Raw genomic sequence first — 18492 nt, 5'->3', positions numbered from 1 at the left:
TACAGGTGTAACCATATATATTGTTATCTTTATAAGTCTTTTGTGTGAATGTTGACTAACTTGGTCTAGAAAATTAAAAATGACTGTCAAACTGATGACATGTTTTTACTTACAAACCTCTCTAATTTAAATCCTAACTAATTTATTAAAAAAAAAACATATTCCTTTTTCTGCTTAGCACCACATGCACAACAGAAGATAAAGTTTTCATTCACTGTGTGAAGATACATTATCTAATAAATCATTTTAATTTCCTCATATACAGTGTACATCAAGTCTTATTTACAACCATATAATTTAATAGAGAGATTTAACATAATTTGTAGTTTAGATGTCTATGGATGACATCAATACAAAACTAGATGGAATTCGACTGCGCGCAGTCGAAAATGATGCCTCCGTTATAGAGCAATTTTACAAACCAAAACAGAAAAAAAAAATTGAATTCACGTTCAATGGTAATCCATTGACAGGTTCTCAGAATATTGTGATTACAAGCAATTTCTCATATACATATATGACCCTTTGATCTTTGACCTCATGACCATAAAATCTACTCAGTTCATTGGCTCTGCAAGATGTTCTGAGTTAAATAGTAATCCATCTGTCAGTTCTAATGAGAATGCGTTCACAAGCTATTTTTGCATACATAATGGGCCCATGACCTTTGACCTTTGACCTTATGAACCAAGAATCTACTCAGTTCATTGGCTCTGCAAGTAACAAACATGACCTAATTTTGGCATCAATCGGTTCTTGAGATAACGCGATCACAAGCTGTTTTTGCATTCATAATGTGCGCTGTGGCCTTTGACCTTTGACCTACGTGCTCCAAAATCTAATCAGATTGTGTTCTTATGGTGATACACACTATCATTAAGTTTGAAGTTTAAATCTCCAGTGGTTCTTGAGATATTATGATAACAATCTCAATGTATGGAATTTCATAAGTTGACCTCTGTGACCCTTGACCTTTGACCTACGTGCTCTAAAATCTAATCAGATCGTCTTCCTATGGTGATACATACTATCCTTAAGTTTGAAGTTTTTACATCTCCAGTGGTTCTTGAGATATGATAACAATCTCAATGTATGGAATTTCATAAGTTGACCTCTATGACCCTTGACCTTTGACCTACGTGCTCCAAAATGTAATCAGATTGTTTTCCTATAGTGATACACACTATCACCAAGTTTGAAGTTTAAATCTCCAGTGGTTCTTGAGATATCATGATAACAATCTCAATGTATGGAATTTCATAAGTTGACCTCTGTGACCCTTGACCTTTGACATACGTGCTCCAAAATCTAATCAGATCGTCTTCCTATGGTGATACATACTATCCTTAAGTTTGAAGTTTAAATCTCAAATGGTTCTTGAGATATCGCGCTAACAAACTCAATACAAGGAATTTCATAAGTTGACCTCTGTGACCTGTGACCTTTGACCTACGTACTCCAAAATCTAATCAGATCGTCTTCCTATGGTGATAAATACTATTCCCGAGTCTTAAGTTTAAATCTTAAATGGTTCTTGAGATATTGTGATAACGGTCAAACGGGACGGACGTACGGACGGACGTACGGACGGACGGACGGACGTACGGACGGACGGACGTACGGACGGACAACCCGAAAACATGATGCCTCCGGCACCACCTTCGGTGGCGGAGGCATAAAAATGTATTGTAAAATACTAGTATTTCAACTACATATGATTTTGGGCCTACACTGTATGTATTGTACTCTAAACGATGAAAAGTAGAGAGCATTCTATTTTGAAAGACACATTGTTCTCTATACAGTAATTTGGGGATATACTCAATTACAATGTAGGAAACAAATCTGAAAGCATGAAAAAAAGTTTAGTCACTACAAGCATCATAGCACAAATATAAAAGAATTGAAAAAAAGAATACATTCATGTACTAGCTGTTAGTGTGTGGAGCGCTGAAACAGGATGTGGTGACATGGTAAATTGTACAATGCATGTACATGTACTGTAGATGCATGTGTAGTATCAAGTACATATTGCAATACCCATGCAACCCCCATATTCCTGCAAGTTTAAGGCCCCAAAACAATCTGCTGTTCATACTATGTATATATATAGTATATATATATAAAGTCCAATCCAATATATACATTTCCAAATTTAAGAGCAAATTAATCACCATGTTATGGACAGGTTTGAAGGAGAAAAAGTTCCAATTAATGGACTGTTATTTTTTATTGTTATTTTTATATATTTTTTTATTTAAATTGTTATATAAGGCTAGTTCTGATAAGACACTATTGAACTATGAATGCACCCCAAAATTAAAACAAAGAAAATGACAAAAACTACCCTAAAAATATCTACATGAAAAAAACAAGTAACAAAGCAAAAAAACAAAACAAGTAACAAAGCAAAAAAACAAAACAAAATAAACAAATACAGTATACGGTAAGTGTACATTACCATGACATACATTGTACATGTATATTACACTGTAGCCTTCATATACTAAAATCTATCTGTGCTTTGAAATTGCCACTGGTACAATGCAATGATTTGAAAGAAACATGGCGATTGAAGTTGAAGGCACAGGTACGTGCTTGCTTGCACAGCTCAGAAGGTCACTCAATAAAAGTCACAGATTCTGACATAAATCGCTTTGATAGATCAATGTTTGAATCATTACAATCCAGCATGCACAAAGTGTGAAAATGTAGAGGGAGAGCTCTCAGAATGAAACAATTTACAAGAAAATAGAATCTACACTTTTTTTTTTAAAGAAACTAACTGACATAATTTTTGAAATCTCTATTATTAAAAAAAATAATGATTTTGTTTGGTGTATATGAATATTTAAAGCACTCACTATTAACTATTGAATACATGCACATTATAGACTAAAACATAAGTAGCATCCTTGGTTCTGTACTTGAGCAGTTCATGTAAATATATTGAATACAATTGAGGTGAGGATTATTACAAAATGAATGTTGATCGTTGAGTGAATATCTTTTGCTTATGAAAAGGTTTTTGATATTAACCACAATTATCCAGATTCAAAAAGATTAATTGCAACTGAATGGTGAGGAATACTCAATAATCTTTTTTCTGTGAATAATTGGCAAATAAAATGTATAGATTATGATTTATTTTTCTCCTAAATCGTTTGAAAAATCATGAGATTCCAGAGGAAATTAGATGTGGCTATCAGAAATAAGGGTGTATAAATGTAAGCAGGAACAAAAATTGGTCATTCTTTGCATAATTCTTTTCTTTGGTGGGATAATAAGATCAACATAGTAAACATGGCCAAGGTGATCCATTCAGTCACATAGTGAAATTAAATGCAAGCTGAATTCTTTACAGCCTCATAAAACATGTATGTGTTCACCATTCATGCATTCCGTTGACCCGGTTTTATTAATTTTGGTAATTATGTATGAAAATGCCTGCCTCCTGTACTGTTAGAGTGGAAGATGAACTACTTCCTCAAGTCCCTTTCAACAATGCCAATTGCTCAATACATAACAACCTTAACAATGACAATGCACAGCCTTAATTCTACTTGAGGTTGCAAATCAAACTGTTTGGTCTCCCATTCCGATGATGTAACATAGTCAACAAGTTCAGGTGATTGTCCATTCCGGCCTGCAACTGTTCTACTATGCAAGCACAATCTCACAAAATTCATGGACCTTTTATATATATATAAGACCAAATAAAAAAACAAACATATTTAGCGTCCTCTTTTTTTGAAAAATAGGAAGGAGGAGGCCCTTTTTTTCTCTTTGTTTTCTTTCGAAAATGGCCACTCAAAATGGCTGCTCGGTACATTTCCCCTGACAGTCGGGCTATTTTTCAAGATGGCCGCCGACATTTTAAAAATATTTTTTAATCAGAAATAGATCCATTTGAGCAGTGTTTTTCATGTTTTTTTTATTTAAACAAATTTCAAAAACATTTCAACAAAAAAAAAAAAATTCAACAAAATTCAAAATTCAAAAAATAAAATAAAATAGGAGGCGGCCCCCAAAAAGGAAGTGGGCGGGAAAGCTAAACATGTATATTTTTTTAATGGCCTAACTGTCTCATTTTTAAGCATGCCCATCAGTCTAATTAAAAACTAATTATACAGCCTGAGGGATGTTTCTCAATTCTACGGTATATCATATCAGAAATCCATGATTCCATCTATATATAAAATTCAGGGCGGATACCAAACGTACGTGCTCTCAAAATTACATCAATTTGCTGACCTGATTAAAACTGAGTACCAGTGCTTAATGTTTCATGCAGTAATTATCAATTGTACATTGTAAATATGTGTACACATATTATTTTCCACCATAAAGGGCTGAAAGTACATCATTACCTTCCTAACCTTTGAACAAATTTGATGTTTTATGCTTTTCACACAGAAAATTTGAGGAAAAAAAAGAGAGGAATCTAGAGTTCAAAAAAAACTTGAAGGCCAAAAAATAGGAAACATGCCTCCAAAACAGGAATGGTTGGCAGCTATGTAATGATCATTTGTTCACCTCCCTGCGAGTAGCATTTCTGTGAATTGTATTGTAAGAAAATCTATGTACTTTCAATAGCTATTACTGTGTACAATTTTCACAGTTTATAGGGTACTTTTCCTGTCAACAGAAACTTTACTGATATCGAAAATAGAGGATTCTCGAATCTCAATTCTGCTCCATGCATATATTTAACCTCCATTGTATTTATAACATCTAAAGAGTGTGTTATGACTCTGCTATCATGCTGTTTAGATGTTAGTACAGTCATCGGTTCAAAGTCTGAATTCCAAATGCAGTACACCCACTTCGGATTAGTCTGTAGCGCTAAACCTTATCAAGCCTTCAAATCTACTCCATTCCATATCCACCTTAATGCAGGAATTGGGCCTGTCTTCATCAACTCAAGTTTACCAAATAACCCACTATTCTAATTATCCTGATCTCAAATTGTATCAGCCCGCGGTTGCAATTAGCGGGACATTTGGTCGAGAAAATATCCAGAGAAATGTTGGTCTTGTTTCCAATTTAGCAGGAAATAGCGGGCTAATTTGCGCCCACCTGAGGGTCCTGAGCTAATCTGTGATGAGCGTATCGGTCTCGTTACGACACGCAATTTTGAGCTTCGGGATAATATCCCGAGTCTGAAAATAGCGGGTTATTTGGCAAAACTCGAGCTGATGAAAACAGGCCTATTGAGGCAGAAGTTGAATATGAAACGTCAGATTTCGCAATGGGTTGGGATATTTGACGCTCTTCTCTATTAGAGGCAATGTATAGCATTTACATTTTTGTACAAGTGTACAAATGCAAAGAAATATTTTGGTTACCTACATGTACATGTATCAAGGAGGTATGAGAAACTCTACTGAAGTACTTTGCTATTGTTTGAAGCTGGGCTGGCTAATTACAAATATCCATCCAAAACAAAAAAGTTATTCTAAAAAATTACAGGTACATAATCTTCTTGATGATTTGGTAATGCCCAAAGATTAAAGTACTGGAAACACATGTCAAGGAATGATCGAGATATAATCTTCTACCGGTACCGCTATATGAATAATAATTAATCATAATGGCTAGCTGCTAGATACACGTACTTTACATGTGCTATGTACATGTATTTTAATGAAGTATGTAGGGAGATCGCTATTAACTATATTCCTAAAAGTTATATTATAGCTGTTGTTAGTATTTGCACATGTACTGTACATTTTTTCTCTCTTAATTGTACAATTATAGAGTTTTGGTATATAGAAGTGAATAGGAACAAAATGCTGAAGAACAGGGCAACAGGAATGAGAAATTCAATAATCCATTTCATTTTTCCATTCATGATTGATTGATGATGAACAAAAATATATTTCAAAAAAATGAAAAGGGTATGTATCACTCCTGGGAAAATATTTTTTTGTCAAAGAAACTTTCCACTTTTTGTTCCTATTCCCCTTTATCCCTTTTACGGGAATGTACATTGTAAATAAGAATGATTGAATATCTGCCTTGCAAGTTGTCACAAACTTGTATTAAACACACTTGTTTTGACTATCGGTTTATTACATTGGTACTATGTTTTAATGCACCTTTGATCCTCCAATTAGTTGAGATGTGTGACTTCATTGCATGATGTTATCTCTTCTTATGATACTAGCACAATAAATAAGGGGGTGTTTGAACACCCGATTGTGTATTTCCTCTTATAACAAAGGCCTAGGTTTGCATGTTAATCATAGACAAACACAATGCAACCTCACAACTATGGATATACATGTAAGTCTAGAAGATCGAAGTGAAGATAAGAAATATTTGGTCCCATTCCCAGTTTATGATTTCCGAAACGTGGGACATCATGATCAGTGATATCATATTTTTATAAAAAGAATTTTCATACATGTACAGTGTACATAAAGGAATTTGTTTTTAGTTCTATTTTCAATTTTCAATAAGAAATAATCATGAAATTCATGTTCACTATGACTTTCAGACAGGTCAAGGAAATTTTCGGAATCGACCAGCAATCATTTCTACAAGGCTAGTAAATAGAATTAATATATAAAGATCCGAATGGACTCAATTTGTTAAAAACGTTCAATATACAAATCTTTTGAATACATACAAGAAAGAAATTATGTCTTTATTTTTATGGTTTCAAGGCTTAAGCACTCACAAACACCTACAGTACAAGAAGAAATACAAAAACACTTTTATCACACAAATTTGTATAAGTAATTCTAAAGATTTTGTACATTGTAGGCACACATGTACGAGGCAGTACAGAAGCTGCAAAGTGCAAACATGATTTGAATTTGGAAAAAGCGGCTGGTGCAAATGTAGCAAGGGTCACCTGGACCACAAGAAAACACATCATTTCTTAAAAAGAGCCTACAATATGAAATGCCATGTTTCTTGAATATTGACATGATTCTGGTAGACGCAACATTGACTTTGCACATGATAGCTATCTTACAAACAACATGGAGATGAGCACATTTAAAAATCTTGTTCAAATCTCATCAGTTTATTTATCGTAATAAAAACATTAACATTTTCAAGGACAAAACATCTACTAGGTCTGGCAATAAATCAACCCCAAATTCAACATCGTTAACGCATTTGTTTCCTCCTACAAATTTATAATTTACTCTCAGAAGCAAGCCATTTTTTGAATGTGCTGCCTTTATGTTATTAACAAGACAAGAATGCGATGACATGCACAAGCTGGACGCCCCTCCAGCAAATGCCTCCCCCTATCAAAAAGTGCAGTGGAGATGGTGCATATTATACCTCCTTTTAGAATGCTTCGTCGAATTCGACTAGATTGCTGGCAGGATCTGTGAGCCTTTTATCCTTGGCATCTTTGATGAAGCCCCAGACTTCAAAGACAAAGGCTTCGGGGAATCCAAAGAGATCAAAGTGCTCGTTGAATGCCGTCATGAACTCCACAAAGTCAGTCTTGCCCTTGAACATGTCCACGATCGATGCGGCTGATCAAATTAGGAAGAAAACAAATGAGTTGAATTGATTTAATCACGGTGAAACTCACATCAGCATAAAAAAAAGTTTGCTTTTCAACAAGTATGTTTTACAAACATAAAACAGATCACATACATGTATACACTAAATTGTATGTCTTGGAGAGAATGAAAATATTCCCCACAAAATGTATAATCTCTCAAAGTACTATAACCTATTAAAACATTATTTTACAATTGAACCTACACTGTATGGGTAATCCTAATAATAATACACAACCTGTCAGATTAAAGTTAGGGTTAAAATTGACAAAGAAAATAATTTTTGTAAAGTTCTACATGTATGTAAACTAAGTTCTTTAGGGCGGCTAGGGCCATGTTATTTTTCCCTCCAACATATCAAAATTGAAGAATACATCATTAATTTTAACAGCGCCCCTCCCCCCCCCACCCCTCTCCCCCAACAATAAAAAATGATAACAATAATACAAATATACAAATTGTTTTAATATTTTAAAAATAAAGGCATAAACAAAACAAAATGACTCACCTAAATCAAGATCTCTGATTCCCATGTAACTCTCCAGACAGTCATCAACTTTCCCTACGGCTAGCGTCTCGTATTCCTCGGGCTGCAAGGTACACAACAATTTTAAAACATTTTAACACACATGTGGGCCTATTGATTTCTTTTCAGAATATCAAATATGTTTGTTGTTATTTCAATACAGCTCAACTGTAGGTTCAACAGAATTTACTAATTTCTACTGGGGGATATTTCATCAATGGCCAACTAGATGTACAGTACATGTTTACTGTACATTTTTATGTAACTTTAGGCAATTAAAATAAATGTACCTCCAAGATATACTAAAATGTATGTCTAATTTTGATGCGAAGAATGAAAGTAGTTCACCTAAATATATATGATGTAGATACATGAATTAATCTTTCAAGCTTAAAAACAAAAAAGTTTTCAATCACAATGATTTTTGTTAATGAAATGGGAAATAAAAACCTATGTCACCTTTGTTTTGATGTTCAATATGTCACATGGTAATTGTTTTTATTTATAATCTAGCCTTCTATATTAAAAACTTTGAGATGATTCTTGCACCAAAGTTGATAGAAATATGTACAACTTTAGTGCCTTTAGTTCAGTGTATACCTGAATACATGGAAATCATTTTTTTTAAAGATTGCTGTACTGTATACCAGTAATGTTTGCATAAGTGGTTAAGTCCAACTTTTCATCTACACATGTATTTCAAGCCAGGCTTAAATGAATTTTCATTTCCTGTGCTTGAAAATATAATACATGCATTACGTTCGTTTCTCACTGATACAGGAAAAATGAATCATTACGTAAGCAACCCAGCTCATCAGCAGCAACCTACAACAAACAAGCACAATTTTAAAGAAATACATAGAATGTCAAGATGTCAAATCTTTCTCACAACTGAATGGAAACAGAATTAATATAATTCTCCCCAAAGGCATCAAAAACTGACAGGCAGGAAGTACATGTACTTCATTTCAATTGCAAAATCAGCATTGTTGCTTCTACATGTACATGTGTACACGAACAAAGGACTTGCGAGGTTGAGAAAATGCTTTATTTATGAGTTCTTCAATTCTACTGTTACTGTATTTTCGACAAGCAAAATATTCTACCAACCAATTATGATGTACATGTACATGTACAGATAATTTCATAAACTTTGAACTTTGTAGCTTACATTGTATTCCATCTTAGTCCGGGATTCAAAGACACCAACAAAAGCCTTTGATGCATTTATTGAATCAGGGCTGTACAGGTGACATGTGCAGTATGTAATTCTGATTTTGTGCATTTCATTATGCTCCTAATGAGACAAACAATATTACAGGAAAAGAAACAATATAAGGGTGTTCCCAGGTTGGGGGCGGGGGATTTTCCCTCAACCCTTCCTATTTTTTCACCAATTAAGAGCTACATATGGCTTCATGTATTTGACTACCGGTATTGAATTGAACGAAACTGAAATAAAATCTGTCAATTTTTTTTTACCAATTGTTCTACTGTAGCAGGTCCCTTGGTATGTAATCTCAATGTAGCTTTTCCTGTACCAATGTTGTTGTTGGTTGCCATAGATACTTTACTTCCACGTGGTCCAATTTCATCTGAAACAAAAAAATGCAAATAACACAACTTTAAAACAACTTTGTTGAACATTCTGAAACATTTCCAAAAAGCCTTTAAACAAGTAATTTGCATATTATTTTTGCAATGCATTGAAACAAGTCACTTGCATATCATTTTTGCAATGCATTGAAACATTTTATGAATCACACAGAGTCTGTTGAAAAGGTTGCAGTAAGAAAGGAATATTCATCCAGATAACCATATTTGCTGGTTCATTTTTTATAAATTTATTTCCATAGCAAGATGAAAACATTATGATTCAATCTTCAAAATACAAACATATATAATAATATACATGTAATTGTACATGTATGTGAAGTGGGAAGATCATGAAAATCACAAAAATGGCTTTTAAAAGATGATCCTTACAAAATATACAAAATAACAATATTAAACTGTAAAATAACATAATTAACATAAAAATGAAGATTACAAAATGATAAAGAAAAATTTTCTTTAACATTAATAGAGAAAAGAAGGAGGAAACATTGCATAGACATTGACATCATTAAAGTTCTTAGAATTTATCAAAAAGAAATTGCTTTATATACAGTCAATTGAATTGGTTGATTGTCTATAAACTATTCTTAATTGATATGAAGGTTACTCCATAAAATTGAGCTGTTATTAAAGAAGATCTTCTTCTTCTTCTTCTTCAAGATAATCTGCCTCCTTCAATACAGAAGATTCTTGCAGATGCCGTATACTCGGCCTGATTGGGGTGTGCAGGTGGACCATTACACCGGGGTTTCCCCCTACTCTTATACGAAAAGTGCAATGGGTTCTTAACGTGCAAGGGTGGTGACTCTCCTGTACACGGGGCCTCCATTTAACGTCCTATCCGAGGGACGGAGTGTTTTCCACTTGACATAACCTGCGTCTATGAACAAGGGAAGGGGCACGTTAACACACAACACAGACTTCAGTCATCCGCCTCGGTGGGAGTCGAACCCGGGATCTTTGGTTCGACAGGCAGACGCTTTACCGACTGAGCCAACTTGCCTCCTCGACTGAGCCAACTCGCCTCCTCAAGATGGAAGATTGTGTTATCGAGATACAATGAGAAGTATTCTAAAGCACTACAAACATAGTAACCAATGTTTAGTTTCTGTTTACATGTTCATGTGTGTAGGTCACCGGGTAATTTGTGTGTATACATGTATACAGGGGTGTCTTTGCAATAATTTGCATGATCAACTGAAGTTTGCATAATTTCCAAATGTACACAATGTATGCACACAAGTGACACAAGTCTTTGAACCATGTACAATGTACATGACTGTACATACAATGTAATGGATTGTGGAATTTAATGCTTGATTGCTAATTTGCTATCAACATTAAAATGTTAATGTCAATATCCACTTTTCAGAGTACTCATGTAAAGCGTGCGCGCGTCTCTATCGTGTAACAGGTTTGTTTTCTATATGCCTGATATAGTGTTACAGTATGTTCATTTGTTTCATATACGAATCAGGGTTGGCACATGAACAGAATTACATTTTTTAACGTGTTAAAAATCACCCGTTTTTATTACATTAAAAAAAAAAAAATTTAAAACATGCCCATAGACATGTGTGCAATAAATTTAATATGCATTTTTCTTACATGTTTTTTTGTTGCTTAAATTACTTGGTTTTCCATCGACTTTGGTATAGTGTACATGATTCCACAGTTGCTTTAATAGTAAAATACGAGTGGATTAAAATCTTTTTCCGCCCAGCCTCTCTCCTCTTGGGTCTGCTGAAAAGTTAGCTGAGGATTCTAGTGATCTACAGTACTGTACATTAGACCGATGTGTTGTTCTCAGTCGCCATCTTCACAAATTTCCTCAGATTTTCACTGAATAAATATTGTTAATCTTGTGGACTGTTGGTCTGCTGGGAGGTTCCTGTTCTGCAATTCAGCCATCTGGCTTCCAATGAATTTTTAATAAAACCATTACCATTACCATAAAATCTGTAAGTCTTCAAACCTTTTAATATGAGCTTTTTAAAATTATGACCATGCTCTGGTTTAGACAACATACCGGTACACCGGCTTAAAAAAACAAAACATTTCCTTATTAAACCATTTCTGCAATTTCGGCACTTGAAGGGCCACTAAAATAAGGAAGAAAGATAAAAAGGTTGAAAAAAGGTTGAAAAAAGGTTGAAAAAAGGTTGAAACTAGATGGAATTCGACTGCGCGCAGTCGAAAATGATGCCTCCGTCATAGAGCAATTTTACAAACCGAAACGGAAGAAATTTTTCAAATTCAAGTTCAATTGTAATCCATTAACATGTTCTCAGAATATCGTGATTACAAGCAATTTCTCATAAACATATATGACCCTTTGATCTTTGACCTCATGACCCTAAAATCTACTCAGTTCATTGGCTCTGCAAGATTTCCTGAGTTAAATAGTAATCCATCTGTCAGTTCTAATGAGAATGCGTCCACAAGCTATTTTTGCATACATAATGAGCCCATGACCTTTGATCTTATGAACCATTCATTGGCTCTGCAAGATACATAAATGATCTAAGTTTGGCAGGAATCCATCAATCTGTTCTAATGATAATACGATAACAAGCTATTTTTGCATACATAATGAGCCGCATGACCTTGACCTTTACCTCATGACCCCAAAATCTAATCAGTTCATCAGCTCTGCAAGTAACATACATGACCAAAGTTTGGCAGGAATCCATCAATCGGTTGTTCAGATAACGCGATCACGAGCTGTTTTTGCATACATAATGTGCGCTGTGACCTTTGACCTCGTGACCCCAAAATCTAATCAGTTCATTGGCTTTGCAAGATACATACATGACCAAAGTTTGGCAGGAATCCATCAATCGGTTCTTCAGATAACGCGATCACAAGCTGTTTTTGCATACATAATGAGCCCTGTGACCTTTGACCTCGTGACCCCAAAATCTAATCAGTTCATCAGCTCTGCAAGATACATACATGACCAAAGTTTGGCAGGAATCCATCAATCGGTTGTTCAGATAACGCGATCACAAGCTGTTTTTGCATACATAATGAGCCCTGTGACCTTTGACCTTTGACCTACGTGCTCCAAAATGTAATCAGATTGTTTTCCTATAGTGATACACACTATCACTAAGTTTGAAGTTTAAATCTCCAGTGGTTCTTGAGATATCATGATAACAATCTCAATGTATGGAATTTCATAAGTTGACCTCTGTGACCCTTGACCTTTGACATACGTGCTCCAAAATCTAATCAGATCGTCTTCCTATGGTGATACATACTATCCTTAAGTTTTAAGTTTAAATCTCAAATGGTTCTTGAGATATCGCGCTAACAAACTCAATACAAGGAATTTCATAAGTTGACCTCTGTGACCTGTGACCTTTGACCTACGTACTCCAAAATCTAATCAGATCGTCTTCCTATGGTGATAAATACTATTCCTGAGTCTTAAGTTTAAATCTTAAATGGTTCTTGAGATATTGTGATAACGGTCAAACGGGACGTACGGACGGACAACCCGAAAACATGATGCCTCCGGCACCACCTTCGGTGGCGGAGGCATAAAAAGGTTGAACAAAGGTTGAAAAAAGGTTGAAAGAAGGATAAAAAGGATAAAAAGGATAAAAAGGTGGAAAGGAAGAACTTTTAACTAAATGTTATTACCGGTAAAAAACTTATACCGGATATACCTTAGTGCTGTAGTCAAACGTTTAACCGTCCGGTATCCGACCGCCCATGGCGGATTCCGTTTTCAATTGGACGGTTTCGTTTTCCTGTTTTTTGTTTTTTTGTTTTTTTTAAAATAATTTTTTTAAAAATTTTTAATTTTTTTTTTTTAATTTTAAGTTTCGATTTATGCCCCTCCACCTGGCACTATGTCTGGCAATGTCTCCCAGCTCAGTAATCTGTGTGTTGACTCACCACTCCGAAACTAGAACAACACTCCAATTTGTCTGTCATCTTGGATTGAAAGTAATCTTTGTGATGTAGATCTCAATATGTAGTTTATAATAATAATTCATCCAACTTTTACACATGGCGTACCACAAGGTTCTATCCTAGGTCCTCTACCGTTTTTAATTTACATTAATGATCTTACACATTCTTCTAAAAACGACATTGTTACTATTATTTGTGACAAGTTCACAAGCACAAATCGGCTCCTTCAAATGCACCTCGCAGTTAAATGACAGAGTCAGTAAAAAAAAAAAAAAAAACTTCTTTTTTTTTTTTTTTTTAAATCGTTTAACCGAAAACCGTCCGGTTTTGACTGGCGGTTAAACGGAATTGGAGATATCCGTGATGTTACAGCACTAATATACCTAAATGCTGGCTATAATTAACCCAATTATTCAGATGAGAATAGCAAGGGGTATCAGCCTATCCGCAGCTTTAATAACCCCACCTGTGCGAACATGCCCAAATTAATCAAGCAGAAATGGACTGTCACCCTGCATTAGAGTGATGATCTAATTACATGTAAACTACCAAGAATGCACCGACTGGATAACCAGACGTTATGTGCCAAGACAGGTTGTGAATCTGGACAGTTGATTCTATTCAGTGTTTTGAAGAAGTTCACACACAATATTTCATAAATCTTTATAGATTTATGTTAGACAATATTGTAACAGATAACTATTTATGATCTTTACATTTGGTTAAATCCAAAAGCAACAGTGACAGATTTATTCATGTTAGGCATCCGAACACATAACCCCCACCATACTACTGAACATGTATTCACCTGTATCCACTTGTATTCACCTGTATTCACCTGTCTTTTCGGGCTCCTTAGTAAGACGTCTTGTACTGTGTTTGCTTTTTTTTTAATTTCATGGACTGACATTTGTATAATAATCTGTTGGATTTTGCATCATGTATAATAGTACATACTTGTACAGTACATGTGTATGTAGTTTTTCTTTGCCTATAGAATGCCGTAAGAGTATACAGTAAGTATAACTTCTTCGTAATCCCATTGAAATGTGCGTTATAGAGTTAACATACGTTTCATCACTTCCATGAGATGTCCACAAACTAAACAGGTTTCGAGAAACTGGCCCCAGGTGACAAGGTAGAGTTTTCTAACTTTTCTTTCTTTTTTTCTTATACCTGTATATATCTCTTTCTGGTTTTCCTTGAAATCTTAGGTGCTGTTTAATCAAATTTAGATAATTGATGAAAGCTGTAGATTAGTAATAGTAAATAGCTACACATTATACATGTACAATTGTATGTATCAAGAAAACTTTTGATAATGTACAATCATATTGCTCTTGTAAGGCACAAAAGTGTGATACAGTATGTATTTTTCATTTTTGTAATTGTTTGTACATGTAAATGTAATATTATCAAGTCTCCACTAAAAATTAAAATACATTTTCACAGCTATTTTTCATAAATGGAATAAAGTTGAAGCTTGAATTGCATATCCCAGAAGACTAGAAGAGATACTTACTAAATGCTTTATGAGGTCTGATGAGCTTCATCGTGAAATCCTCTCCTATTGGTAAATCCTTCAGCGCCCTCGCGACTTCATAATGCCGGCACCCAATCATTTCGGTAGCGTTTATTTTCACTATGTGATCACCAACCTCCACGAAACCATTCTTCTCCATAATCGATCCCTCTTTGATCCTCTTTACAAATGCGTAACCGGCACCGTTGTCTGTGATCGTAAGGCCGAGAGCTGCTTCCACTTTATTGACAGCGATTTCAAACTTCTGCCCCTTGATGTGTGCGTATATTGAATCGGAGAGACCGATCTGTCCGCCCAATAATTTGTCCATATCTGTCTTGAATGTGTTGAGTGTACAGAAGAGAATCTGTAAAGTAAAGAAGTTTACAAAGAGCAAAGGTATAAGTTATAGATAATGCACTTATTATATCATTTTATGCAAAGTGATAAACATGTATTGTAAGTTGTACATGTACAGGTGTACAAGTACCTCAGGTACATCGTTTTTCTTTGGCCATGGATGCAGTACATGTATGAAGGGGTGACCAAAGTTCGCGGACATTTTAGAACATATTATAAAATGTGATATTCGATCTATGATTTCTCATATTCTACACAAATTCATTTATTTCAATTATCACCAAACGGACGGCAAAGTTTTTTTTCTAAAGTTTACATGTACATGTACGTTCGACTAGAAAAATTTTCATCGAAGTATTTCAGAGATATCGCGATCTAAAAATTTGATGTTCGATCGTACGTGCGCGCTGCATCTGAAAAAGTCATAAAAACGACGAGACCTACCTGTACATGCACGGGGGTTTACAGTTGATTTATTAAATAATGTGATCCATCAAAAATAATATCATAATTTGAAAGGCAAGATAGACCTACATACAATCATTTGGAACCACTCTTTACTTACAATTTTGAGGAAATCTGCTCTCAAATTAAAGATTTTCAGACCTTATCGGTAAGTTGATAATTTTTCGGAACGGACGCAAAAGATTGCAAAATTTGCTGATCTTTTGTTTTGTCAATATTTTTCACAATTTCGTACCCAATTCCAAAGAAAATTTCATCTCTGGGTAATTTTATGTTCCTCTTTCCATTGGTGATATCAGATTTTTGAAATCTTACTGATTTGTTGAGATAGCGAATTTAGGTCCCGCACGAACTTTGGTCACACCACCTGATATATATTGTTAAAATTGTAAAACATAGACTAGAAATAGAATCTAGACCTATGTATTTTATTATCTTTTTGTTCTTTCTAGAGTCTAGAGTCTAGAGGCTCTAGACCTAGATCTAGACATTTCAAAGTAGAAGCTTTTTCTGAATAGCTCTCCATCTCTTTACAGTAAATTTTATATTTGTCATAATTTGTGTAGCCTGATTGTAGGAGAAATGTTGGAGGCCGAGGCCAAGGACATGACATCTCAATTGACAACGTCAACAAGTTGAATGACTGACTTCAGTGAAAATGACAAACTTTAACTTAAAGTTTAAGTTAATCTTGCATTCATTTTACCTCTGATGCAGGCATGGAAAATCCTTCTCCTATTTTTTCATAGAGTTCTTTAACATTTGTGAATCCTTCTACTTTGGCAGGAGGACTACCGTGAGCTAGAAATGCACTGAAAACAAGCCGTTGTGGTTTAGGAGGTGGAGCATTATTCATTGTAGACTGCTTTCCCGGTGTTGAGTGCTGACCGGCGGGAGCATCGGCTGGTAGCGTCGGCAGAGATCTGGACGATGGATCGTCGGCGTATGGTGAATGCGTTGGTGTATCACCGGCTCCGTTATAACTTTGTGCATTTGTAACGGGGTCCGCTAAACCTCCATTCTTTTTCTTATCTCCTTTCTTCTTGCTAAAAAACGGCATTTTGAATATTCCTCGTAAACTAAATAAGTAATTTCCAAGACAAAATGTCCTTTTGTGAATCTGTTTTGCATGCAAATCCAATTTATTTGTCCGGAAATTAATGTCAAACAGACTAGACGTCAGTAGCGAAATGTGTACTGGAGACGAGCTGCGCAAGCGCAGATTAGAAGTTTTGATAAAATGAGGGAATTTGTACGCCCACTCCTACTATATCAACAGGTGGAAGTTGAAATACCTTTTATATGTGTCACTCGACCGGTCCAGGATCCAAAGCTTGTTACCCCCTCATTCCTTTAAACATAAACTGTGATTTTTTTCTTTGTCATCCAAATCCTAGCTCTCTTTCCTTCACGTGATATTTCATTTGACAAAATGTCTTTGCTCATAAGTTATGATTGTTCTTTCTATCTTTCGTTTTCAAATACTTTTTTTTAGCTCTAATTTCTTCTCAATTAAGCCATTTCCTCTCTACTTTCCTTTGGACAGACTTTCTCTTCCCAGTGGGGTTGCTATGGGGGCAAGGGAGAAAAAGAACTGAGAACGAGGCGAGAGATAAAGGAAAAGGGATAGAGAATGTGAGATAGATAAGATATTGCTCGAAAAATGCTCTTGAAAGATTGTATTATTATATTGATCAACAACGTGGGGACAACATGATAAGTCTTAAATGAAATCTGCTTCAAGAGGTGCATTAAATGATGATCGAAACAAATGTTGTGGGGTGATCCGATTTGCGTCTTGGATTTATAGTGTACAGTGTTTACCCTAATAAAACCATTTTTGATAGCCGCGGCCCTATTTTTCATCGGCTTACCTCCAATCCTTTCCGGCAGGTAATAACTCCCTGAAAAGTCTCGCCTTTTAATGAAAATTTCAGCAACTTGTAGAGGAGGGGCAGCCCTTAATTTTGCAGCAATTTGCGCCCTAATCAGATTTGTAATGGCTTTACTAATGCCAGAGGAAGAAATGTCGCAAACAGTGTTTACCTCAATACAAATGATAACCCTATTTTTCATCGGCTTACCTCCGACCCTTTCCTCATGGCAGGTAATAACTTCCCCAAAAAGTGTTGCCTTTTCATGAAAATTTCGGCAACCTGTAGAGGAGGAGCAGCCCATAATTTTGCAGCAATTTGCACCCCAATCTGATCAGTATTTTCCTCGCCAGTGCCAAGGAAACAAATGTCGCAAACACTGTTTACTCTTATAATCCTGTTGATAGCACAATTTTTATCGGCTTACCTCCGACCCCTTCCTCGTGGTAGGTAATAACTTCCTCAAAAAGTGTTGACTTTTCATGAAATTTTCGGCAACTTGTAGAGGAGGCGTGGCCCTTAATTTTGCAGCAATTTGCACCCCGATCCGATTAGTAATTGCTTTGCTTATAAGAATGTGCAACAGGTACCTATTACAAAAAAGGGGTATTAATCTGAAGTAAAAGGGGGCATTTTTCCCATTTGAAAAGGGACACTTTTGGGGGGAAAAGT

At 35.3% G+C, this 18492-nt stretch overlaps 1 protein-coding gene across 1 annotated transcript; it reads right to left on the bottom strand.

The window, feature by feature from the left end:
• Positions 1-5924: 5924 nt before the first annotated feature.
• Positions 5925-17198, bottom strand: LOC105446396 (PDZ domain-containing protein GIPC1-like). Its single transcript, XM_030996009.1, has 5 exons — positions 16653-17198; positions 15122-15488; positions 9541-9653; positions 8041-8122; positions 5925-7502 (listed from the first exon to the last, which is right to left on the bottom strand). Exons 1-5 carry the CDS (start codon positions 17004-17006, stop codon positions 7309-7311), a joined length of 1110 nt encoding a protein of 369 aa, XP_030851869.1. The 5' UTR covers positions 17007-17198; the 3' UTR covers positions 5925-7308.
• Between the last annotated feature and the right edge of the window lie 1294 nt (positions 17199-18492).

Source organism: Strongylocentrotus purpuratus, unplaced genomic scaffold, assembly GCF_000002235.5.
Source record: "Strongylocentrotus purpuratus isolate Spur 01 unplaced genomic scaffold, Spur_5.0 spur5_scaffold_3, whole genome shotgun sequence".
NCBI classification, from domain to species: domain Eukaryota; kingdom Metazoa; phylum Echinodermata; class Echinoidea; order Camarodonta; family Strongylocentrotidae; genus Strongylocentrotus; species Strongylocentrotus purpuratus.
This window is presented reverse-complemented; position numbering and strand designations above follow the sequence as displayed.

What these genes read in the sequence shown, in the direction of transcription:
- LOC105446396 (XM_030996009.1), bottom strand. Translation starts at nt 17,006, where the DNA reads ATGCCGTTTTTTAGCAAGAAGAAAGGAGATAAGAAAAAGAATGGAGGT. An exon ending in CAGACCTCATAAAGCATTTA is followed by an intron (nt 9,654 to 15,121) that starts GTAAGTATCTCT and finishes TTTTTGTTTCAG; the next exon opens with ATGAAATTGGACCACGTGGA. An exon ending in AATCAGAGATCTTGATTTAG is followed by an intron (nt 7,503 to 8,040) that starts GTGAGTCATTTT and finishes TAATTTGATCAG; the next exon opens with CCGCATCGATCGTGGACATG.